Source organism: Dreissena polymorpha, chromosome 9 (assembly GCF_020536995.1).
Source record: "Dreissena polymorpha isolate Duluth1 chromosome 9, UMN_Dpol_1.0, whole genome shotgun sequence".
In the NCBI taxonomy this organism is placed as follows: Eukaryota; Metazoa; Mollusca; class Bivalvia; order Myida; family Dreissenidae; genus Dreissena; species Dreissena polymorpha.
Window position 1 is genome coordinate 88,083,202 of NC_068363.1, and position 26,700 is coordinate 88,109,901.

General features: G+C 35.6%; 2 protein-coding genes across 2 annotated transcripts in view; one reads left to right on the top strand and one right to left on the bottom strand.

Moving 5' to 3' along the window:
- Positions 1–982: 982 nt before the first annotated feature.
- LOC127844311 (beta-lactamase domain-containing protein 2-like) lies at positions 983–15,643 on the bottom strand. Its single transcript, XM_052374419.1, has 9 exons — positions 15,442–15,643; positions 13,296–13,487; positions 12,574–12,673; positions 11,566–11,671; positions 10,592–10,714; positions 5,740–5,930; positions 5,436–5,530; positions 4,414–4,567; positions 983–1,786 (listed from the first exon to the last, which is right to left on the bottom strand). The coding sequence occupies exons 1-9, from the start codon at positions 15,591–15,593 to the stop codon at positions 1,598–1,600; spliced, it is 1,302 nt and encodes a 433-aa protein (XP_052230379.1). The 5' UTR covers positions 15,594–15,643; the 3' UTR covers positions 983–1,597.
- A 225-nt stretch (positions 15,644–15,868) lies between these two features.
- LOC127844302 (centrosomal protein of 76 kDa-like) overlaps positions 15,869–26,700 on the top strand; it is a 32,442-nt gene continuing 21,610 nt past the window's right edge. The window contains exons 1-6 of the mRNA XM_052374406.1: positions 15,869–16,086; positions 16,978–17,078; positions 18,128–18,249; positions 19,950–20,174; positions 22,693–22,878; positions 24,166–24,263. Coding sequence (XP_052230366.1) covers positions 16,024–16,086; positions 16,978–17,078; positions 18,128–18,249; positions 19,950–20,174; positions 22,693–22,878; positions 24,166–24,263 — 795 coding nt within the window. The 5' untranslated portion in view covers positions 15,869–16,023. The remainder of the gene's footprint in view (positions 16,087–16,977; positions 17,079–18,127; positions 18,250–19,949; positions 20,175–22,692; positions 22,879–24,165; positions 24,264–26,700) is intronic.

Here is a 26,700-nt window from a genome sequence, read left to right on the forward strand (position 1 = left end):
TCAGGTTGTTATCTTTATTTGTAGAAATTCAATATAGTGGCAAACCATGAATTGTTGCAAATGTGTCTAGTTCTGACAAAACTGGGCATAATGTATGTGCGTAAAGTGCCGTCCCAGATTAGCCTGTGCAGTCCGCACAGGCTTATCAGGGACGACACTTTCCGCTTTTCTGGTATTTTTAGTTTGAAGGAAGTCCCTTCTTACCGAAAATCAAGTTAAAGCGGAAAGTGTCGTCCCTGATTAGCCTATGCGGACTGCACAGGCTAATCTGGGACGGCACTTTACGCACATGCATTATGCCCAGTTTTGTCAGAACAAGACACATGAATCTTATTTGACCTTTCATTCACTTATCCTTCCCTCTATAAAACTAATAACACCAGTGCTTGAATTGTTGCAGTAGAATAGTGTTGACTGATGCCTTCTTAAATAGCCATGTGATGTTTTTGTACCAGGCTTACAGCTCCTTGGAACTGGGCTCTCACATCAGACCTTTCAAAGGGCCATAACTCTGTTATTGACAAATGATTTGGATTGCCATTTGACGTGCATCATACTATTAGCCATTCATACACTTCATATACTATGTTCTGGTGAGCACCCTTACCAGACCCTTACGGGGTGGTGCAGAAGTCGAATGGTAACACTCTGGTCTACCATTCCAGAGGCCCTGGTTCAATTCCTGGCTGGGGCACTGGAAATTCCAGAAATGCTTCAAGTGTTTCCCACCCAACTAGAGATATACTGGTATGAAATCCAGGTAATTCTCGCACGTATCTGTGCTTTACACTGAGCATGTAAAAGAACCAAGGGATCTATTCGCAAATAGCTAGGGTATCGCATCCGGATTCCTTGTATCTCAATACTGTCTCTTCTGCTAGCTGTCGCATCAGTAAAACCAAAGGACCCCATTGGAAATAAGTGCTTGCACTTTCATGTGTTATCCTTGACTGCAAGGTCAAAAGAAATACAAATACCAGAAGGCCATCAAGACTGTATATTTTGCAAAGTTCTCGGGCAAGTTCGGAAGTTCCTCTTTGAACATTCATACAATACAATATACAAACCTAACAAATCTTTTAATTACGTAAATAACAAACATTTACCGTCTGTCAGAGTGTACAACAAAATGTAATTCTGAGCTGCTCAGTTCTGTGAAATTTTAACAATATTAATTTTATTGTAATGAATGATTGATCATCCGATTAGAAAGCAGTCATTTTTTAACATTGCTAGTAATAATTGAGTTTCATTATACTTAAAATTACTTAATGCTATGCGTAAATTGTTGTAAAAAATTAGCCTATGCATTTCACACAGGCTTATCAGGGACGACACTTTCCACCTACATGTAGACTGTGTTTTTGTATAGGAGAGACTTTCTTTATATGAACAATTGCATAGAAGCGGAAAGTGACATCTCTGACAATACACAGGTTCATCTGCGTTGTCAACGGACATGCCATTTTTTCCCACTCGCATTACACATCCACTAGTTTTATTTTGTGTAGTCAATTAAGTACATTTATGCATGCGTCTTTCCCTGGTGGTCCTCGTTTGTGATGGATGTACTTCTGACGGGAGTCATACATGGTTATCAATGTTTGTGATCAATGTACTTCTGAAGGGATTCGTAGACACCCCTCTGCAGTTCAAGAAACCTTTGGTCATCTCCACACTCGTGGGTGGAGAGATAGCTGGTCACGTAAGCCATGGCAAGTCTGTTAGTACGGTCCGCCAACACAATCTGGCCTCCATAGCCAGAATGGCCGAGCACGCTCTGTCCCTATGGTACACAACAATTAGAAGCTCACTCTTAGATAACAGTGTTCAATTCATGTGCATACATATTGCACTCAGAACAGTATTTATCCTATTACCAGATGAAAAAAGATAGTATAACAACTATCGTATAAACATAAGCTTTATACTATCGCTATTTTTAGATCAGATTTGGGTTTTTCTGAAAATTGGAGAATCTGTTTTTGTCAACAACAGAAAAACAAAATCGTCAAATAATGCGATATTTTACAATTATTAATCGAAAATAGGGAGGAAATAATAGGATAAATAGAATATTATGTGAGTTTGGGATAACGATCAAGTTTATCATGCTCGGCACGAACCATGATAGCGCTCGGCAAGCCTCGCACTACATCAATTCTAAGCCTCGCATGATAAACTTGATCTTTATCCCAAACTCACATAATACACTATATGTGCGGTCAGCACAGGCTAATCAGAGACAAGGCTGTCTGCTTTAGCTCCTCCTACATTCCCATAATACGGCCCATTTTAACCCTTTACCACTTATATACGTATTTTCACTCATTTGTAGTCCCTCAGAAAGATAAATATTATTAAAGGCATTTCTTACTAGATCCGAGTTTTAAAGGTTTCAGTTCCAACCCTTAGATACTGATGAGCAGCAAACAGCATAAGACCTGAACAGACTGCGAGTTACTCGCAGGCTGAACTCGCAGGCTGTTCTGTTTCTATGCTGGTTGCAAAAGCCATTTTCACTTTGCTTGTAAGTTTGAAAGGGTTAAACAGGTGTGCACAGTCATGAAATTCTTACTGTTAACAATTCGGTTTTGCGATACGAACCAGAGAACACGTTAATTTGAATTGACTACAATCACCTGTGTAATTTGGAAACATGGCGGATGAAAATTCAAACGATGATATTCACGCCAAATTAAATTTACTGTTTAGTGAATTTAAAAACATGAAGGAAGAGATTCGGGGGTCGGCATTTAGCGCACAAGAAGAGGTCAAACGTTTCAAGAAAGAAAAGGACGTTACGTGGCGCTTCAAAGGAAACCGAGTACAATTCGAGTTCAATGAGGACATTGCAGACAATCTAAAACAAATTGACTGGAGCATTGAACACGGAAAAACTGGCTATTGTCGAGAATTAATAGCTGAAAAGTTAACAAGAGGGCCAAGATGGCCCTAGTTCGCTCACCTGAGAGGAGTCGGTTCATTCAATTTTCACCTAATGTCAAACTTGACCTAGATATTGACCAGACAAACATCCTGGTCAAGTTTCATCATTATTGAACCAAAACTCTGGCGTAGGGAGTGTTTTTGTTTTTGTAAGATTTGACCAATATTTTAAGTTGACCCCTCTTACCAAACATCAAACTTTGCTTACAAGGATTTTGTATAATATAATGAAAATTTGGACAATCTAAGGGCAATACTTATGGCATTAATTATGTGATTTTGCTCATCATCAAACTTGACTGAGATCTTTCTGCAACTTTGATAAAGATTGCTTGAGAAATGTGAATGCTAGAGTGTTTACAAACCAAATGTGGATGAACAGACAGCGGACAAAGACCAATAATGAAACCTCACCTGAGCAATCAGGTGAGCTAAAAAGTGTGTTTCACCAATCTCAGCCATTTTCCAACTTGTCCAAGAAATCAATAAAACCAATGTATTGACTAAGTTTCACGATGATTAGGCAAAATATGTGACTTCTATAGTGTTCGATCTTAAGGTTTCTCTCTATATAGTCACCTAAGGAAAATTGCCCCACCCCCTGGCAGCAATGTTTATTGACCCATCGGGAGCATTTGCAAACTCATCTGAGATATATATAAAACCAATCTTTTCACCAAGTTTCATGATGATTGGGCAAAAAATGTGACTTCTAGAGTGTTCACAAGTTTTTTGTACTATATAAATATAAAAAAACTGCAACCCCCCTCCCCCCCGGCAGCCATGTTATTCAACTGACCAGAACTATTTTCCAACTCAACTCTCATATCAAGGAAACAAATGTTCTGACAAAATTTCATGAAAATTGGGCCAAAAATGTGACTTCTAGAGTGTTCACATGTTTTCACTATATACATATAGAGAAAAATACCCCGCCCACTGGCGGCCATGTTTTTTCACCAATCTGGACCATTTTCGAACTCGTCCGAGAAATCAATAAAACCAATGTTTTGACCAATTTTCATGATGATTGAGCAAAAATTGTGACTTCCAGAGTGTTTACAAGGTTTCTCTATAGCCAAATAAGGAAAACTGCCCGGCCCACTGGCGGCCATGCTTTTCAATGGACCAGAACCACTTTTGAACTCAACCAACATATCATTGAGACAAACATTTTGACAAAGTTACATGAAGATTGGGCATGAAATGTGACTTCTACAGTGTTTACAAGTTTGTTTTTTTTTTTGACCTAGTGACCTAGTTTTTGACCCGGCACAACCCAGTTTCAAACTCGACCGAGATTTCATTGGGACAAAGCTTCTGACCAAGTTTCATGAAGATCGGACAATAAATGTGGCCTCTAGAGTGTTTACGAACAAATGTTAACGGACGGACAGACGTACGACGGACAAAGACCGGTCACAAAAGCTCACCTGAGCAATCAGGTGAGCTAAAAAGTCTTACCCATGGGTTTTGATAAATCTGAACGCCCTGTCCGTACTTGACCTGCAAGCCGTTTAGTGAGCAGGTCTGTTCAACAACCGGTACCTCTAGTTTGTGGATAGTTTCTTGTTTCAGAACCTGGTTTCCATGGTGATTTCCTCCAACACTCAGTATACTGGAAACATAAGTATCTCGTTCTGGGAAAAATGGGCTTAAGGCATGTGCGTTGAGTATTGTCCCAGATTAGCCTGTTCAGTACACACAGGCTAAATAGGGACAACACTCTCTGCTTTTATGGAATTTTTGGTATAAAAGAAAACTCTTCTCAACAAAATCCAGTTTAAACAGAAAGTTTTATCCCAGATTAATTTGGAAAGACACTTTATGCACATGCACAAAGCCCAGAATTCCCACAACAAGGCTCAGTTTATAGAATTTTACAAAATCTGATATGACTTTGTCACAGGGTGGCCCCTGATATTCTTCAGAGAATTTCACTGATATTTTTCTGATATTCCAAGTTGGTTTTCCCTCATATTTATTGAAAAAACGCAGATAAAATTAGTTTTTGAATGTTAAACATGAATTAAAAATAAAGTCAGTTGATGGATGTTAATATATTAATTACAAGTTTGATATATAAGTCTTTGTTTAACTTTCATTCAAGTTAACTCCATATCACAGGTGGTTAATATTTGAAACCAAACATAAAATGAAAATTTTATGAAACCCTTGTCACTGTTATGTTTTATATATAGATTAATATAGGTCATTTAAAAAGCTGATGAAATGATCAAATCCATTTATTGAATCTCAAATTATTTTTAAAGGAAAAATTGCAATTTTATATGATGAAAATAGTACAAAATAAAGTTAAGAATACAAATTGTCTAACAGCAGAAAAAGTAAAAGGCAAAATGCTACACACAGACAAAAATGTTCAACCTGTAAGTCTCTATCAGCCATTTAAGTGACAAACAATAAATTATTGGAAAGATCTTCTATCAGCACACAATATAGTCCTATCTGACGTGTGTACCTACCTATACAATCTTGCAAGATCCCTGGCAGTTGCTGTTGCTGTCAATGATGATAACGGTACCTCCCGTATTTCTGGGTCGTTAAACACGTTATAGGACTGGAAATTAAATAATCATGGCATGTTTGCAGATCAAACAATCAATATGATGGTTAAGGCTCTGATGTCCGCTGTGAAATTGGAAATTACCAAATATACAAAAGTAATAAAATAAACACCATCTTTTCATACAATTGATTAGATTAAAATACATTTCTGGTAGCGTGTTAAGTTTTGCATGCTTTGCATATTTGGTAAAATACACATACCATCGTTAGCTCTTTTAAAGACTGGAAACTTCTGTATACAACTGACTGTGAATCAACCCATCTAGATATTAATGTCTTCATGTAACGTGGTGATGTCAGTATTTGGTACAAAGTCTGTAACATGGTGGGTGGGTATAGTCGGGCCGTCTTGTGGTAATTCTCTCTTGCTAACGCCATATTGATTTCTATGCCTAAAAGAAAGTAGATGTGTTCTTTTTCCAAACACAACTCTTCAACAGATAAAAAAGACAATGTACAAGACAATGTACACACAGAAATATTTGAGCATAAAGTAAAAATTAGTCTTGGTCCAGGAAAACAGGGCTTGATGCATGTGCGTAGTGTCGTCCCAGATAAACCTGTGCAGTCACTTTAGGATAATATGTGACGAAAATTTCTTCTTTTTTTGGAATGTTTTCGTTTACAGGAAGTATCTGCTTGAGGAAAATCCAGTCAATGAAGAAAGTGTCAGCTCTGATTAGCCTGTGCAGATTGTACAGGCTAATCTGGAACAACACTTAACGCACATGCATAAGGCCTGAATTTCTCATAAATGTCTAGCATAGAGGCATTATGTACATTTAAACAATTAATAGTATTTGTGTCTATTGCATTATTAAATGCTGAAAAACAATGAGAGATACACATGTAATGCAAAATTATTATGATTATTTTTAAATCACACTTTCAATTTTATGCAATACACAGACATCTACCAATGGGATCTGACATCCACAGACATCTACCAATGGGATCTGACATCCACAGACATCTTCCAATGGAATCTGACATCCAGACATCTACCAATGGGATCTGACATCCACAGACATCTACCAATGGGATCTGACATCCACAGACATCTACCAATGGGATCTGACATCCACAGACATCTACCAATGGGATCTGACATCCACAGACATCTACCAATGGGATCTGACATCCACAGACATCTACCAATGGGATCTGACATCCACAGACATCTACCAATGGGATCTGACATCCACAGACATCTACCAATCGGATCTGACATCCACAGACATCTACCAATCGGATCTGACATCCACAGATAGTCATTTGCCTAAGAGCTCTTATATGAACAAATTAAACTTACTAAAAAGATATGATGCTAACTGATATTCTATTACCTTAGTTAAATCCTATTTATAATAGCTCAATTGCATAGAAAGTCTAATGCTTTTTTTATAACGCTCTTAAGTCTATTTCTGTATATCAACTGATGGTTACTTACCTAAGAGATCTGATATCAACAGATGGTCACTTACCTAAGAGATCTGATATCAACTGATGGTCACTTACCAAAGAGATCTGATATCAACCGATTGTCACTCACCAAAGAGATCTGATATCAACAGACAGTCACATACCTATGAGATCTTAGATCAACAGATGGTCACTTACCTAAGAGATCTTAGATCAACAGACATTCACTTACCAAAAAGATCTGATATCAACTGATGGTCACTCACCAAAGAGATCTGATATCAAAAGACAGTCACTTACCTAAGAGATCTTATATCAACAGATGGTCACTTACCTAAGAGATCTTAGATCAACAGACAGTCACTTACCAAAGAGATCTGATATCAACTGATGGGCACTCACCAAAGAGATCTGATATCAACAGACAGTCACTTACCTAAGAGATCTTATATCAACAAATGGTCACTTACCTAAGAGATCTTAGATCAACAGACAGTCACTTACCAAAGAGATCTGATATCAACTGATGGTCACTCACCAAAGGGATCTGATTTCAACAGACAGTCACTTACCTTAGAGATCTTATATCAACAGATGGTCACTTACCTAAGAGATCTTAGATCAACAGACAGTCACTTACCAAAAAGATCTGATATCAACTGATGGTCACTTACCTAAGAGACCTGATATCAACAGATGGTCACTAACCAAAAAGATCTTATATCAACAGATGGTCACTTACCTAAGAGATCTAAGTTCAACAGACTGTCACTTACCAAAGAGATCTGATATCAACTGATGGTCACTCACCAAAGAGATCTTAGATCAGCAGACAGTCACTAGCCAAAGAGATCTGATATAAACTGAAGGTCACTTACCTAAGAGACCTGATATCAACAAATGTTCACTCACCAAACAGATCTGACATACAGTCACTTACCTACGAACCTACGAGATCTAAGATCAACAGATGGTCACTTTCCTAAGAGATCTGTATATCAACTGATGGTCACTTACCTAAGAGACCTTATATCAACAAATGGCCACTTACCAAAAAGTTCTGATATCAACTGATGGTCACTTACCAAAGAGATCTTATATCAACTGATGGACACTTACCTAAGAGATCTTGTATCAACTGATGATCACTTACCTAAGAGATTAGGTATCAACAGATGGTCACTTTCCTAAGAGATCTTATATCAACTGATGGTCACTTACCAAAGAGATCTTATATCAGCTGACGGTCACTAACCTATGAGATCAGATATCAACAGACAGTCACTTACCTAAGAGATCTCATATTAACTGATTGTCACTTACCTAAGAGATCTGATATAAACTGATGGTCACTTACCAAGAGATCTGATATAAACTGATGGCCACTTACCTAAGAGATCTGGTATCAACTGATGGTCACTCACCAAAGAGATCTTATATCAAAAGATGGTCACTTACCTGAGAGAAATTATATCAACTGATGGTCAATTACCTAAGAGATTGTATATCAACAGATGGTCACTTACCCAAGAGATCTGATATCAACAGATGGCAACTTACCTAAGAGATCTGGTATCAACTGATGGTCACTTACCTAAGAGATCTTATATCAACTGATGGCTACTTACCTAAGAAATCTTATATCAACTGATGGTAACTCACCAAAGAGATCTGATATCAACTGATGGTCACTTACCTAAGAGACCTTATATCAACTGATGGTCACTTACCTAAGATATCTGATATCAACTTATGGTCACTCACCTAAGAGATCTGATATCAACTGATGATCACTTATCTAAGAGATCTTATATCAACTGATGGTCACTTACCTAAGAGATCTTATATCAACTGATGGTCACTCACCTAAGAGATCTGATATCAACTGATGATCACTTACTCAAGAGATCTGATATCAACTGATGGTCACTCACCAAAGAGATCTGATATCAACTGATGATCACTTACCTAAGAGATCTGATATCAACTGATGGTCACTCACTTAAGAGATCTGATTTCAACTGATGGTCACTTACCTAAGAGATCTGATTTCAACTGATGGTAACTCATCTAAGAGATCATATATCAACTGATGGTCACTTACCTAAGAGATCTGATTTCAACTGATGGTCACTCACCTAAGAGATCTGATATCAACTGATGGTCACTTATCTAAAAGATCTGATATCAACCAATTGTCACTCACCAAAGAGATCTGATATCAACAGATGGTCACTTACCTGAGAGATCTTATATCAACTGATGGTCAATTACCTAAGAGATTGTATATCAACAGATTGTCACTTACCTAAGAGATCTGATATCAACAGAAGGCAACTTACCTAAGAGATCTGGTATCAACTGATGGCCACTTACCAAAGAGATCTTATATCAACTGATGGTCACTTACCTTAGAGATCTGGTATTGACAGATGGTCACTTACCAAAGAGATCTTATATCAACTGATGGTCACTAACATTAGAGATCTTATATCAACTGATGATCACTTACCCAAGAGATCTGATTTCAACTGATGGTCACTCACCTAAGAGATCTGATATCAACTGATGATCACTTACCTAAGAGATCTGATATCAACTGATGGTCACTTAACTAAGAGATCTGATATCAACAGATGTTTACTTGCCTAAGAGATCTGATTTCAACTGATGGTCACTCACCTAAGAGATCTGATATCAACTGATGATCAATTACCTAAGAGATCTGATATCAACTGATAATCACTTACCTAAGAGATCTTATATCAACATATGGTCACTTACCTAAGAGATCTGATGTCAATTGATGGTCACTAACCTAAGATATCTGATATCAGCTTATGGTCACTTACCTAAGAGATCTTATATCAACTGATGGTCACTTACCTAAGAGATCTGATATCAACTGATGGTCACTTACCTAAGAGATCTTATATAAACTGATGGTCACTTACCTAAGAGATCTTATATCAACTGATGGTCACTTACCTAAGAAATCTGAAATCAACTGATGGTCACTTACCTAAGTGTTCCAATATCAACTGATTGACACTTACCTAGTAGATCTGATATCAACTGATTGACACTTACCTTTGAGATCTGATATCAACTGATGGTTACTTACCTAAGAGATCTAATATCAACCGATTATCACTTACCTAAGAGATCTTATATCAACATATGGTAACTTACCTAAGATATCTGATATCAACTTATGGTCACTTAACTAAGAGATCTTATATCAACTGATGGTCACTTACCTAAAAGATCTTATATCAACTGATGGTCACTTACCTAAGAGATCTTATATCAACAGATGGTCACTTACCTAAGAGATCTTATATTAACTGATGGACACTTACCTAAGAGATCTGATATCAACTGATGGTCACTTACCTAACAGATCTGGTATCAACTGATGGTCACTTACCAAAGAGATCTTATATTAACTGATGGACACTTACCTAAGAGATCTGGTATTGACAGATGGTCACTTTCCAAAGAGATCTTATATCAACTGATGGTCACTTACCTGAGAGATCTGATATATACTGATGATCACTTTCCTAAGAGATTAGGTATCAACAGATGGTCACTTACCTATGAGATCTGATAATAGATTGACACCTACCAAAGGGATCTGATATTTCCTCCTGTACAAGTTGCTCTATGCTGCGATGTTTTGGGTCAACCTGTTCCAGCAGACGATCCAAAATCAGAGCTGACCAGATATCGTATGAAACTGGCTGACTGGCTGCCAATGAAAACAAATATATTTCAAATTATGTTTTACGTTGTTCTAAACAATAAATTTTCAGTGTAATACTGAAAGTGTTTAACTTGTATTTTGAGTATAACTCATCTCAGATTTATTTAATTGTTGCATTTGAAAGTATTTGTCAATATTCAAAGAAATCTGCTAAAATAGGATTTCTTTTTATTAAAGGCACCTTTTATGTGCTGAACCATTTCTTAGAAAAGGAAATAAACATACTGAAGAGAGCAATGCTCTGTAACTTTAGGTATTGGCAAACAGAAATGTCATTCACATCAGACAGTTGAAGGTTAACACTTCTTTTTATGGAAAACAAATACCAAATGCAATTATTAGACAGACCATGTAATTTGAACCAAATTACACAAGACCCAGGAGATCGATTTGGGGCATCACTGTCATGAGTGCACAAGACCCAGGAGATTGCTTTGGGCATCACTGTCATGATTGTGGGGATTATTGGGGCATACACACAGCTACTATATGTCTACAGTGAAACATATCAAATCTAAAACCTAATGATTTACAAATATAAACACTGTATCCATGTCTGTGTTTTAATTTACCACATGTACATTAGAAACATAGCACCTGGCCGCAGTGAACTGTATCAACATGTTCTGCAGCCGATTTTGTTATACATTTTTATTTAACTGATAAATAACAATTAATACAACAACGGTTGTAAAAAAAACACTATGTCTTCTAAAATCCACTCATTGCATGTTAAGACAAATAACATACATGAATTTGAATACGCTTATAGAATACCATAGAGGAAGTATCACACAACAACTTGCCCAACCTCAAGCATGATGGCATATACTTACCATTAACTTTAAGTGAAATCATTTTGCACAGATCTTTTTCGATTTCATGCATGTTAGACTGTAAATCCCTAAGTGAGACTGGGTTTTTCAAATATGGCATACTAATCTGAAAAATAACATCCAAGGGAAAATTTAGTAGGTATTTTTTCACAATATTGTTACTTTAGAGGGTGAAACTTTTAAGTCACAATACCAATTATTATGTTCGAAACAATTATATATCTTTTATTTAAAAAGAAATTAAACTTGAATTGACCCATATATACAGTACTAAGCTAAAGTTATGAACATTTTAGCCATTTACGTTGTACGAAAGATTGAACATTTTGTTTAATTGCCAACAGCTATGCTATTTCAATTTCTCTTTTTCCACACTATTTTAATTAAATCCCTTCAGAACTTGTGTATTGAATACTCAATTCTTAACCTGAACAATTGCCCCTGTGAATATTTCACTGAGTAGCTTTTTGCTTTACTGGGTTTACAGTTAAATGAGTTAGTTTAGTTTCAACCTATTTTTTAAGCTCAATTGCATTGAAAGCCTCAGGCTTATAGAAAAGCTCTCGAGTCCATTTCCTTAGCCTATGACCAAAACTTGGTGTCTTTGGGGGAGATATAGAGAATGCTCCCCTAGTGTGGATCATACTAGTGACCTCCTGATCGCTAGGGGATTTAAATGAGTTAGATGTGACTTGACATATTTTAGCAGGATTCAGATTTTGTGCATATGTTGCTAGACTAGTAGGGTCAATTTGTGTTTGTTTTATATCCACTTTAAGAACATCACAGAATGATCTGGGACAGAGCTTTACAAAAACTGTAACTCGCAGTCTGTTCAGGTTTTATGCTGTTTGATGCTCATCAGTTAGAAAGGGTTGGAAATGAAGCCTTTAAAACTTGAATACAGTAAGAAAGGTTTTTAATCAAATTTAACTTTCTAAGGGACTACAAATGTGTAAAAATACTTATCTTAGTGGTTAAAACAAGACTATAATGATGCCAACTGACCTGGTGAGAAAGCAAGTGCTCCAGAGTCACAGAACTACTTTCCTCAGACTGGCAGCCTGACCAGTAAAAGCGTAAGGGTGCACTGTAATTAAGTAAGCCCCTGAAAACAAAAAGAAATAGACTACACGTTAAACATTATGATCAATACATGGCATCTGATCAATTAATGACATTCAATATTGTTCAGAATATACCTTACTAAAGGCATTTTGAAAGAATGAGATAAAATCAAAACTTGCTTTGTTAAATTACATCATCAGTGTACAAACAAGCCATTTCGTATGACATCAAAGCAAAAAAAATAATCAGAAGTCCTACAACTTCAAGATTCTTTTTTTTTGTTATCATCACCCAACTTAAAGTGATATTATGGGCATTTTTCACTAAGAGTTAGTTAAAATGTGGTAACTGACCAATTATATGCAACTCATCTTGCTACCAGTTGTGTCGTATGAATGAATCTGCACTAAAACTAAATTTAGATTCACATCGCACATCGAATCATTTCTGTCGTCAGTTGTCAAAATGAAAGTACGCTTAATAATCAAATGCATTATTTTTCTCTTTCTGGAATATTGTTTTAGTATGTTGATGCTGCATTAACAAATATAAGTGTAATTGAAGTGAAAACACCAAAAATAAACAATGGTTGCGATAGACACCTATAAACATAGCATATACTGTTAGATGCGCATGATATCACTTTAAGCAATTGAAGATACCTGTCAACCATCAGGGCTACAAGGAAAGCTGTTATAGCTTGTCCAGCGCCAAACAGCATGGTGGTTGTATCATTCCTCCATCTGCGCAGACTCTGGATGTCTGCATATCCAGCCCACATATCCAGCACAGGCTCCCCATCGTAATAGACAACAAATGCAGAGCCTTGTTCTAACCCTGACTCCATATTCTTCCTAAATAGTTATGCCAATAGTTTATCATCAGGATTTACATTTAGTGTTAAAGTAGCAGGCTGAATTCCAAAATAATATTCTAATTTTCTCTTAAGCTTTCAAAAGTAGATGGTTATAGTTATTTTGATCAAAATAGTATTTGCAGGATGATATCAACTGAAATCATTTCAGTGTTGATTGTTTTGATTGTCCATGCTGGATACTTCACATTTTATCACTTAATAAATGTCTGTTAAAATTCATGATATAACGTAATTTTTTGCAATGTTGCGCAACACAAAACAAAAGTAAAGCAAGGATATATGCAGAATACTCTGCATTTAAACATAACAGTCATCAAAGGCTTGTTATTAGTTAGTATCATGTAGTGTTATCATTTGTCATGTGTGCCGAAACAAGGATTGTTCCTCATGTCCTTATGAGTTTGTTTTCATTTGCATTTGTATATTTTTCTTAACTATTGTAAATTTTGTATGTTTATAGACAAGAAGATAAATCGCGAAAACAATATACTAGCACTTAAAAAAGGGTATTTTGGTTATCTTGATAACTACTCCTTCTTGAGACTTTACACTGCATTAGTGAATACACACTTGGAATTTGCTAACGTAGTTTGGCACCCATACATCCGTAAGGATATTTAGAGCATTTAATGGGTCCAAATGAGGGCACCAAAACTTGTTCCAATCTTAAAAGATCTACCATACCAGACCAGACTAAAAGAACTTAGGCTACCAACACTAGCACACAGAAGACTTTGATGGGGCAAGATTCAGACATTTAAGCTTGTGAAGGGTCTTGACGATTGCCCTGATGAAATTTTTTTACTACTTCAAAATTCATCAGAAGAAGACACTCCTTGAAACTTAATTTAAAAACAAAGATGTGCACTTTCCTTTTCACTGAACCTATTATCCTACAGAGTTATTAATAGAACAGTTTACCCCAACATATTGTGGATGCAGAAACCCTGAATAGTTTTTAAAAAACACATCCCTTATTCTCATAGTATGGCCATCCTCATTGTATCGTGCCTTTGACAAAAACCCCTCAAGAAGTGCTGGACAGTAAATGTTTTCCCATTTTTAGAAGTTTAAATTTATTTGCGGTTTATAAATGACTATTACAACAATCTTTCTCATGATTGCCGATTTTCATTTGAAAGTAGGTCATGTTTATTCCAGACCAATATTGTGATTACACATATTTGTGTTAGTTTGTTTTTAGGTTTATCAAATGTTGTAAAAGCTGCTTATTTGTAAAAAATTTAAGAGAAACATGAACAATAGTTTTCTTTTTCCATTAAAAATCTATTTACCCGGTATACAAAAAGAATATGTGCATAGTAACAATCCTAAGCAACCAATCAGAAGGGCCGATATTATGAGAAACGGTGTACATGATACTGATCATTACTACATGGAGCTTAGTCTCGCCAGTATTTTGGCAAAACATTACAGATTTTAATGCAGTTTTTGTTGCTTTGTCCATGAATACACATCAAGATATAGCTTGACGTATTGAACATGTATGTTTTTCAATTGTTTCACTTAACATATTAATTAAGATGCTTTCATTAAGATACACGTGCTAGATAAACACTGGCAAGAAAACAGGTAGTATGAGTACTATATGAAAAATGTGTTGTAAGTATCTTAACAGCAAACTATAATAAATACACAGTTATCAGTCACCACATCATATTATATAGAAAAAACTGATCTATACAAAGTTTGCATGACGGCATAAAAAAGGTCTTTGTCCTTACATTGGAACCTAAAAACCATCCTACAGGTATCCTAAAGATATTTGTTCAGCTCTTCATGTATTTGGAGGAGATGATATATATATATATATATATATATATATATATATATATATATATATATATATATATATTTATATATATATCAGTGTATACGTTTTTTTTTATTTATTCATATTTAATACTCACTTCAATGCTAAGGCAACATTGATAAATTCTGGCTTAAATTCCCCTTCCACGAATGGCAACAATTGTGAATAATATGAAGAATTATACTGTGTTAAAACTGACAAAAAGGCAGCAATTAAAGCACCAACTGGCAAATAATGACGAAAATGCATGTTATTTTCGTAAAATAATCGTGTTTCCTGTGGGCCACTGATAAATGGCGAATTCATAACAAGGGGAGATAACTTTACACAATCTAAGTCAAATTGAATGGGGTCCTATAATAGAAGGAAAACTATAAAATTATGACTGATTAACATTAAATAGATTCTTAAATGTATTTTTCATTCCCATGTCCGTTTTATAATATTTTGTTAAATTTGCAAATTGTGTTTGCCTTTTCATCTTTTAAATTTTGTAAAGCGACTTTTACAAATAAAGAATAAAGCGTTGTGTTATCTAAGGGAGCTAACTTTACTAACAAAACATACTGCTAGTGGATGTTTAGTATTTTGACATATTCGTTTCATTGTAAATTTTAAAGGTGTCTCAAGTTCTTTTAGTTCAAATTTATTGAAGAATAATCGGTTGCTTAGAACTATCATGGCGTTGCCACCTGAGAAGATTTCTGAGTTGAAGCAAATAATCCACAACCAACTGTCACAGGTCGGTGACATGCCGGGTCATGTTTTTCCTTAAAATTCAACATTTAAAATATGCAAAACTTTAATGACATAATGGATTTTTACGTAGCAATGCATCTGATCTATTTATCTGAATTTCTGTTTACCCTCAACAGGAAACTAACTGTATTGTATTGTTCCATATTTAACTTAGAGAGACCTTTTCACAGATTTTGGCCACAGGTGATTAGCTTGAGGCTATGATATTAATTAGTAAAAACATCTTTTTGAATGGAAAATGATCAAATTATAACGATAATTCAACTGCTTTGAAAAAAATATTTCACTATCAAATATAAATATAACAAGGTATTCAACTAAAAATGACCAGAAAACAAAGTGCATGGCTGTTAACAGTCATAACTTCATCAATGGTGCAGCGATTTCCATGAACTCGGTCACATTCAACGCAGAAATGAATTTCCTTTTTGGAAATGTACATATCTTGCTGGGTAAAATTTTAAGACATAACACGATACACAACTTGCTTGACCTACTCGTCATCGATCTGACCCGATCCAAGACTGAGTAATTAAATTGATGATGTTAATTTCTGTGACTGAAATGATCAACAGGGCAGGGATTTCAAGTAAATCAGATTTTGTTTTTTGTTTCGTTTTTGCATTTTTCTCATTTTTGACTCCTGTAAATTATCTGCCTTGCATCACTATTAAAGAAATACATTTTATTTAATTCACATAGTATTAGACAAAAATGTATACTACGAAACATTTACAGAAAATTCAACTATTATGCACAAACAAATTAACTCTGTGCTTCCTTATTTTGACCACTAAAAATTACACTTGACCACTGACATGTTCACTCACTGGGTCATTTGACTCCTTTTTTTAATGTATTGAAATCCCTGCAGGGTGATGTTCAGAGAAGGATCCGGGAAATGCTGGCAGAGAGTATGCAGGAGGAGTTCGAGGGCAGCAAGAATCCCATGGGAGAGCAGGAGATGTTCAACAGGCATGTGCTTAGTTTTTCACCATTTTGGGAATGGGGCCGGTTACCTTTGTATTTGGAAAAAATACATTGTTTTGGCATTGTTTGACTAAAATTTGGACATGAGTGTTTTTGTAGTTTTTTTTGCTTACAACAGTAATTTTTTATGCCCCATTTACAAAAGAACTGGTTCTAGCTCGATTTGGAAAATTAAGCGCAAGAAAACCTGGCATTGGGAAAATCTTGTCTCAAAGTATTCAAATTTTTGAATTGGCATATTTGATTTATTTGCTAACAAGTACTTATTAAGTGTTGTCAAGTGGTCAATATTGGTTCAAGCAATAGAACTGCATAAGGAAATAAATTCAATGTTGCATTTTATTTACCAAAATTTAGTTTTTTATTATTTTGTTTTGGAAACCTTTTATTGGGGGCCAATTAGGGATTTTTTTAGGATGGTGATAAGAATATTGGTCTTTTTTTGCTTATAGGGAAAGTGCAGTTTTTCATTTCTTTATGAAGAAAAAAATTGCTGAATAAATACTTAAAAATTGAGAATAAGCATTTTCAATATTATATTTACCTAGGTTTAACCCACATACACGTACAGTGTTATAGGAATATTAAACCAAAATTATATTTTTTTGGTTTTGGAAACCTTTGATTGGGAAGTTTAGGCAGTTAATTAGAAAGAAAAGAATATAGGAATACATAATACTGTATAACATATGATTATATGAGACACGTTCTGAGAAAACTGGGCTTAATGCATGTGCGTAGTGTCATCCCAGATTAGCCTGTGCAGTCCGCACAAGCTAATCAGGGACAACTCTTTCCGCCTATACTTGATTTTCGGTAAGGAGGGACTTCCTTGAAACTAAAAATACCATTAAAGCGGAAAGTGTCGTCTCTGATTAGCCTTTGCAGACTGCACAGGCTAATCTGGGACGAAACTTTACGCACATGCATTGAGCTCAGTTTCCTCAGAACTCATATGTAAATATACACTTTTTGACATTGGAAATGGCCATTATATGGCCCCAACTTTGACCCCCGAAAATGCCCCACTTCAGACTGAAGCAGCGCGGGGTGGTGGACAACATCTTGCAGCAGATCCAGTTTGAGGGCAGCACCTCCAAGCCTGCCACCCATATGCGTGGGGAACACATGCTGGAGAATATAGCGGACAGAAAGAGTAGGGGTTGTTTGTTATTTCAAGTGTTTATTCCACATTTCTTATTGTTTTAAGCTCTCTTGAGCACAGCAAGCTCACTGTAAACTTTTGTGATTCACCTTCGGTCCACCGTGTGTCGCTTGTATTCAACATTTTGCTTTAGTTGCCACATTTTATCTGAAGATTTGGCTTTATAATTTCTTGACCGAGATCAAACTGGGTCTTTTGCCATCACCTTAAGCTAATTGTTTGTTCTCTGTCAACATTTATCTTGTAAGCACTCCAGAGGCTAAATTTATTTTCCAGTCTTTATGAAACTTGGTCTGAACATTTTGTTTTAATGATATTGCTGTTTAGTTGGAAACTGGGTCGCATCAGGTCAAAAACAAGTTCAAGAGGTCAACTTAATGAAAAAGCTTGTGAACACTAGAAGTTACTTTTTAGCCCAATTATCATGGTGTTTGTTCATAACATCTGTTGATATATTAGCTGAGTTTTAAAATGATTGTAGTTGGTTTAAAAAACCTTGCCTCTCAACGGGGGCAATGCAGTTTTCCTTCGGTGGCTATATTGAAACCTTGTTGATACTTAGTCAAATGAAACTTTTTTAGAATATTTGCTATCATGACTCTGTGAGTTTGGAAATGAATTTATTTCATTGATACATTTTTTTGTGCATGAATTTTAGGCACTCAGTTGGCAAAAATATGTATTTTTTTATTGAGAATAAATCCAAATTTGTGCACCCAATATGACAAAAAACAACTACAATTATTGGTTTGAAGTGATTGTTCTTTTTTTGAAATGTTATATTATCAGTTTACAAAGGATTACTAAGAACATTATATTGTTTATGACTTAGGTATTCCATTGATCTCTTAAAATAGTTATTAATGCGATTAATATAACTTTGTAAATATTTTGGCCGACACACAGCTGTGCTAGTCAAAAATTGTATAAACAAGAAAGACCAGGTTTCAAGCTGTATGGTATATAGAAATAAGTGATAATAGCTATTATTTTATAGGGTATATGCATAGATAAACTTTAATTAGCCTCGCTCTTGGGAAAATGTGGCAAAATGCATGTGAGTTAAGTATTGTCTCAGATTAGCCTGTGCAGTTAGAATGAAACTTTCTGCCTAAATTGGATTTTCGCTAAGAAGAAAATTCATTCAAGCGACAAATACCATGAAAGCCGACAGTATTGTCCCTGATTAGCCTGTGCAGACATCATGGAGAAGAACCCTATAAGATCTTGATCTTTCATTCTAAGCCTTTTTTGGAACATCGTGACTCAGTTGTCACTGTATTTGCTATGTAAATGAATACTATATTTGTTCGTGAAATAAAATATGTTTAAACTAAAGGCTAATCTGGGAGGACATTTTACGCTCATGCATCAAGCCCCATTTTACGCTCATGCATCAAGCCCCATTTTACACTCATGCATCAAGCCCCATTTTACGCTCATGCATCAAGCCCCATTTTACACTCATGCATCAAGCCCCATTTTACGCTCATGCATCAAGCCCCATTTTACGCTCATGCATCAAGCCCCATTTTACACTCATGCATCAAGCCCCATTTTACGCTCATGCATCAAGCCCCATTTTACACTCATGCATCAAGCCCCATTTTACGCTCATGCATCAAGCCCCATTTTACGCTCATGCATCAAGCCCCATTTTTTCCCAGATCGTGACTCGTGCATTTTTTCAGCTAACATCGATCCCACGAGAAGATACCTGTATCTGTACATAAAGTCTGGCAAGGCTTTCTTGGAGCATATAGATGATGACAGCGGGACGCCTGGGCAGGTGACCTCCTACTTCACCTTTCACATCCTGTTCAGAGGTCAGAGGTTCAAGTCGAGGCCGGTTGCGTGTGCCTGTGAGCCGGACATTGACGAGGGCTTCCTTCTAGAACTGCACAAAGATGGCGCAGGTTTGTTTGCCCAGGTTTTACATTACCAGAAATGTGAAAAGTGTTTTTCCTTCACCATTTTGGGAATGGGGTCGGGGTCCTTTTGATTGGGAAAAATCAAATTGTTTCGACTAAAATTGGGAGAATTAGAGTGATTTTTATGTCCCCCACCATTATAGTGGGGGACATATTGTTTTTGCCCTGTCTGTTGCTTTGTTTGTTTGTGTGTTTGTTTGCATCAAACTTTAACATTTTGCAATAACTTTTGCAATATTGAAGATAGCAACTTCATATTTGGCATGCATGTGTATTTCATGGAGCTGCACATTTTGAGTAGTGAAATGTCAAGGTCAAGGTCATCCTTTAAGGTCAAAGTTCAAATATATGGGTCAAAATTGTTCATTTAATGTACACTTTTGCAATATTGAAGATAGCAACTTGATATTTGGCATGCATGTGTACCTCATGGAGCTGCACATTTTGAGTGGTGAAAGGTCTAGGTCATCCTTCAACGTCAAAGTTCAAATAGTGGGGACATAGTGTTTCACAAACACATTTCTTGTTATTTTTGCAAACAAATGCTTTAAAAACTGCTGAAAAATTGAGAATGTTTTAATATCATATAAATTAAGGTTCAACCCATAGAACTGCATAGTGAAAATGACTGAATGTCGCATTTAAAACAAAAATGTGGCAACCTTTTATTGGGAATTGAAGGCAATGGGAAATGTCTTTTTGACACTGGGAATGGTGTTGTATAAAGGCCTCACATTTCAACACTGTTATTTTAGAGTTTGAGCTTATGAACAAGGCTCAACATTAACCTAAAAACCTAAATACTTAGAAAATCTACTTGCCCTGAATGTAAAGCCACTTGCCCAAACATGAAATATCACATTAACTGTAAACCTCATATTTTTTAATAAAGATCAAAATGATACACCACAAAACCTGCTTTATTTTTGCATATTTAACAAAATGATTACAGCAATTAAAGTCTAAGTCAGGTCTAAATGTAGATTTGTGCCAATGTTTGATTATTTATGAAATAATTAGTCATTCTCCTCCATGTCTTCGTCAGCAAACACAGGTCTACGTTGCCATTCAAACTCACTTTTCCATTTTGGTAAAAAGTTGCGTTGTCTCTTCAAGTCATACTTTTTGGCACTTTCGGATGATTTTTCTGTGCATTTTTCTTGGGATTTTGCAGAGACTTACAGTTACTTGTAAAGCCGAAGCTAAATAAACTAGACATTTCTCGTCTGCTAACAGTACTGTAAACAACACGTGAACTGTAACAAAAATGTCAATTGACGTAAAGCAAAAGATTGTTGAAAATGTATGTTGCAAAAAATGAAATATATATACCAAAGTTTTTTTTTGTTGTTTTTATATAGTTAAATAATTTTAGTAGTTTTCTTCGTGACTGAAAACACCAACAATGTTTTTTATAACTGAAGTAATGAAAGCATTTGAAAGCCGATATTTGGAATTCCAAGCCATTTACGGCGTTTCTAAAAATAAGTTTGGAAAAAAGATACCTAAAATTAGAGATAACCAGAAGTTATCCAGATTTATACAATTGGCTGCTGATTATTAGATTTAGGTATGGTGGATTGGGGGGGGGGGCGTTTGTGTTTGATAACTTAAGTTCTCATTGATCAATCTGAAAGAAACTTTGGATATAGCATGTTTGTTTGGAAGCATAGCTTGCGATTGAATTTTGAGTGTATTGAGGCAAGGTCAAGGCCAATGTTACAAAAATAGAAAAACATTTTCCCCTCAATAACTTGAGTTTGGATGGAGATATTGCACTGAAATTATGTTTATGGGTAGATTACATGACGATCTAGCTAAGAATTGCATTTTTAGTCCAATAAGGTCAAGTTCACTGTAACTCAAAATAAAATAAATCAGCAAATAATTGGTTTTTATGCCCCCGAATCGAAAGATCGGGGTATATTGTTTTTGGCCCCTCTGTGTGTCTTTCACTAAACTTTAACCTTGGTCATAACTTTTGCAATATTGAAGATAGCAACTTCATAGGTGAAAGGTCAAGGTCATCCTTCAAGGTCAAAGGTCAATTTTATGGCTTCAAAGCGGCGCAAAAGGGGGCATTGTGTTTCTGATAAACACATCTCTTGTTGGTCAATAACTTTGCTTTGCATTGACTTATTTTTATAATACTTTGGGCATTGCACACTTGCATAAAAAATGTAGCTAGGATTCTTATTTAGGGTGTCTTTGGTGAAGGTCACGGTAACTTAAAAAAAGTCCGTTTCCAATTATTACTTATGTTTTTAGAAGATATTGCACTTAAATTTTGTTCCTAAGCTCAATAGAAGACCTAGCTTGCAATTGCATTTAATGTGAGTTTGAACAATGTCACTTTCACTAAAGAAATATATATTTATGATTGAAAATAGGGCCAAAATTTGGCTCAAAATTCTGAGAAAAAGACACTTTGTATTTGTGAATACGAATTCAAAATCCATAAGAACACTTTTGCATGGAGGGTTCAATGGTTTCGCTGTTACAGGTGAGGCAGGTAAGATGGCTGACCCGACCACCATGCTGTCCATCTGTGATCCCATCCACATCGTGCTGGTGAAGACTGATGGGCTAGGGGAAACCACTCTTGTCTCCTCCCACTTCCTGGAGTGGAGGCCGGTTCTCACTAACAGCAGCAGTAGACTGGCCACAGCCCTTGAGCTGAAGGGAACTGGTGGGTTGCACAACACTATATTTTATATGTCATTAATACCCCCAGAGGTATTTGGGTGACATTTTCCGAATAGATGTGAGAATTTTGAAATGGAGATTTTATTTCTTAGTGTTCTTGGGCAGTATCTTAGATATGTTGAATTCTGATCCAGAAATCTGGTTTTCTTAATTGTATTAAGGACTTTTATAAAGTAAACAAGTGAAGGTGACAATAGAAAATCATCAACATTACAATGAGAACACATCAATATGAGACAAGATTGACATAAAGTTATACCAATCAATAAAAAAAAGTATTAAGTTAAAGATTTGAAAAAGTCTCAAATGATTTTCTTATTTTAATGTGAGGGTGAATAACATGACAAACAAGATTGCACCGTCCATGCTGAGACAGGTATAGGTATTTTTTGCTGTTAAATACCCTTTACTAAATTGTACTGATTGTTTAAATGCCGCTCACTTTCCAACCATATCAGAAAGAACGTGATTAGTGTTTATTTCAAATTACTCGCTGCAAATTTGCAAATTTTTTTAGTTGTAACTGTAATTTTGTGACCTGCTGAGAAATTTTGCAGCAAGTGAAGTCGAGATATAAAGCAAAGATTAATACAATATAAATGCTTATCACTTTCTTGCTGATATTTTAACAATTAATACAGGTAATAAAGGGTATACTACGGTGTAAAATACCTGTCTCGGCTTGGACCTGGCCATCTTGTTTGTCACGTGATTACCCTGTCTGTTAGCTTTGACCTGAAAGTGTGACCCTTAACCCAGTAACCTTACTCTAGATTGCTCCACTGAGTTACTCGTAAAAAACACATAATTATTGTATAGTCCTTACTTAGCTCAAGTCTATGTTGGACTTTGACAGTGGCTTGTGACATTTACCTTAGAGCTAGTGACCCCATCTCATGATATTAGTTATGTAAGGCAAAGTTAGAGGATGGCTACCTTGTATTTGTTTTAACTTTATTTAATGTTTTTTGTGATCAGGGCTTTTTTTGCTCCTTTAGCAAGGGCCTTATATATGCCCATTCTTTAAAAAGTAAGGCCCCTTTTCTAAAGAGAATTTCTTTCAAATGATTCAATTTTCCTCAAAATTTCAAGCTAACGTTGAGAAATTTCTTCCCCTTTTTCAGTTTTTCCGATAATTGTTTCCCAAAAATGGAAGGCCAGTCCCTGTCCTCAACTTAAGAAAAAAAAGCCCTGAATTGATAAATATTGAATATTTGATACAGAAGCCTTTAAGACAAGTCAAATCTGTTACTTTTCCTTTTTCTTCTAGGTTCTGAGAACAATGTAGCAGCGGGTGTTATTGACATTCAGGTGGAACTCTTCCCCAAAACCAAGCAGTCCCTCAGCAAAGATGTCATAACTGCCCAGGTGGGTTTCTTATTTTCTGGCATGCTATGTCTACATTTTTTTATTCCTCCAAAAGTGGGCATAAAGTGGGTCACTGTCTGAACGTGGGTGAAGTTATTGGTGGTGTGAGTCCATCCGTTTGTTTCCTCGCTCTGACATTCTTTAATATGAAGCGAGTATTTTAAAATAATATTAAAACACTTTCGAAGTTTATGTCAGTTTTTGTTCTTCCCCATGTCAAGACAACGTTACCTCAATCTGTGGGATGTAAGGTCATGGTCATATTAAAAGGTCAAAGGTCATACAATGTGGTTTAAGTTCAATGCTTTTAAAATTAAAAGATGGATTTAAATATAATTGAGCGGCGCTCTGTGAAAAGGGGTGTAATGCATGTGCGTAAAGTGTAGTCCGCACAGGCTAATCAGGGAAGACACTTTCCGCTTTTAATATATATATTTTTTATGCCCGCGAAGCGAATGATCGGGGGTATATTGTTTTTGGCCTGTCTGTCTGTCATTGTATGTGTCTGTCACAAACTTTAACCTTGGTTAAACTTTTGCAATAACTTTTGAAATATTGAAGACAGCAACTTGATATTTGGCATGCATGTGTATCTCATGGAGCTGCATATTTTGAGTGGTGAAAGGTCAAGGTCATCCTTCAGGGTCAAAGGTCAAATATATGGCTGCAAAGCGGCGCAATAGGGGGCATTGTGTTTCTGACAAACACATCTCTTGTTTAAATAAAGTCTCTTCTTAGCAAAAATTCAGTATAGGCGGAAAGTGTGCACAGGTTACGCACATGCATTAAATCCCTTATTCACAGAGCCATATAATTATACAAACATTTGTTGTATTTTTCCCCATGACCAGACAATAAATTCCATGCTCTTCAGTGAAAGATCAAAGTTCAAGGTCAATAGTCATGAGTTTTAGTTTGCCATGTTGTAATTATAGGTTATTAGACGTTTCACTGTACAATACGGAGATATATTTGGACGAGCACACAGTTTGAAGTCATATTGGACGAGCCGTTAGGCGAGTCCAATATGACTTCAAACTGTGTGCGAGTCCAAATATATCACGGATTGTACAGTTTAAACGTCTAATAAACTTTTTATTCTATATCCTCATTACCAAACCAGCTTTCCGTATTTTTATTTTCATTCATTGATTACGCACTTTATGACGTATCTCGTGTGACGTCATTTCTCTGACGAAACATACTAGTATAAGCAAGACTCTGCATTTTAGGGACAACAATATGGAGGTGGTAGTGTTTAATAAATCTAGTAGCAAATTATACCATTTTGATAGCATTGAACGAATCCAAAAGGCAAAACGTATTTCGGATTGTGTGTTTGTCATGCATAATTGTTAACTTGGATAGGAATAAAACAACTCGCTCCGACAGGATTACGAATTCGTAAATTGTGTTTTGGCCTTTGGGTCAGAATGGTGAGCATGTGTACAAACGCTATCAACAAATACTGTGGTTTAAAATACATTTCGATAAATGGATGGAAGAACAGAAAATGGAAAATGGAAATGCATATCATTGTAACTTAGTTGTTATTAGGCTAGCATTGGATTAAAGTTGTCATTGAGGTTAATAAAATTGATTTTTTGTTTTGCTGTTGCATATTTGTTTTCAATTTCTAGCAATAACAATATCACTTGCTTTTGCATTTTTTTTTAAATTTCTAACAATAAAAATTAATTAAATATCACATTCTCGATTCGTTTTTTATTTCCTCTCATATTTTCAATAGGAAAGTATTAAAAAGAGACATACAAGCAAAATATCGCCTGTGTGAATCGATTATAGTACATTCGGATACTTTTTCTCGGTAACGGCTTTTATCGTTATAAAACAATTGCTTAGTGCACTTGTACTCAACTGTCCAATATGGAAAAAATACAGACTTTTTGGATCCAATACCGGAATATATTGGACGGTCACGTGGTACATATGAAGAATGCCGATTGGATGAATTTATTGGATATAGAATAATTTTTTTTATTATTTTTAATATCTGGTGAATTTTAAATATAACAGAAATATTCTGATACTTAATAAGTATTTGAATACTGATATATTAACCAGATATACGGATATTTGTTTGTACATCCCTTTTTAAATTAATTTTACAAAAAGTATTTTTACTTGATTGAAAGATAGAAAAAAGATACTGTGTTCATTTGTGCATATTTGAAAATTGTGTGTGTATTGTGCAATATTATGGATCATCTTGAATTGCTTGGTACTTAATGATAGGGAATTATGGATCATCTTGAATTGCTTGGTACTTAATGATAGGGAATTATGGATCATCTTGAATTGCTTGGTACTTAATGATAGGGAAGTATGGGTCATATTGAATTGCTTGCTACTTAATGATAGGGAAGTATGGGTCATATTGATTTCTGAATTGCTTGCTACTCAATGATAGGGAATT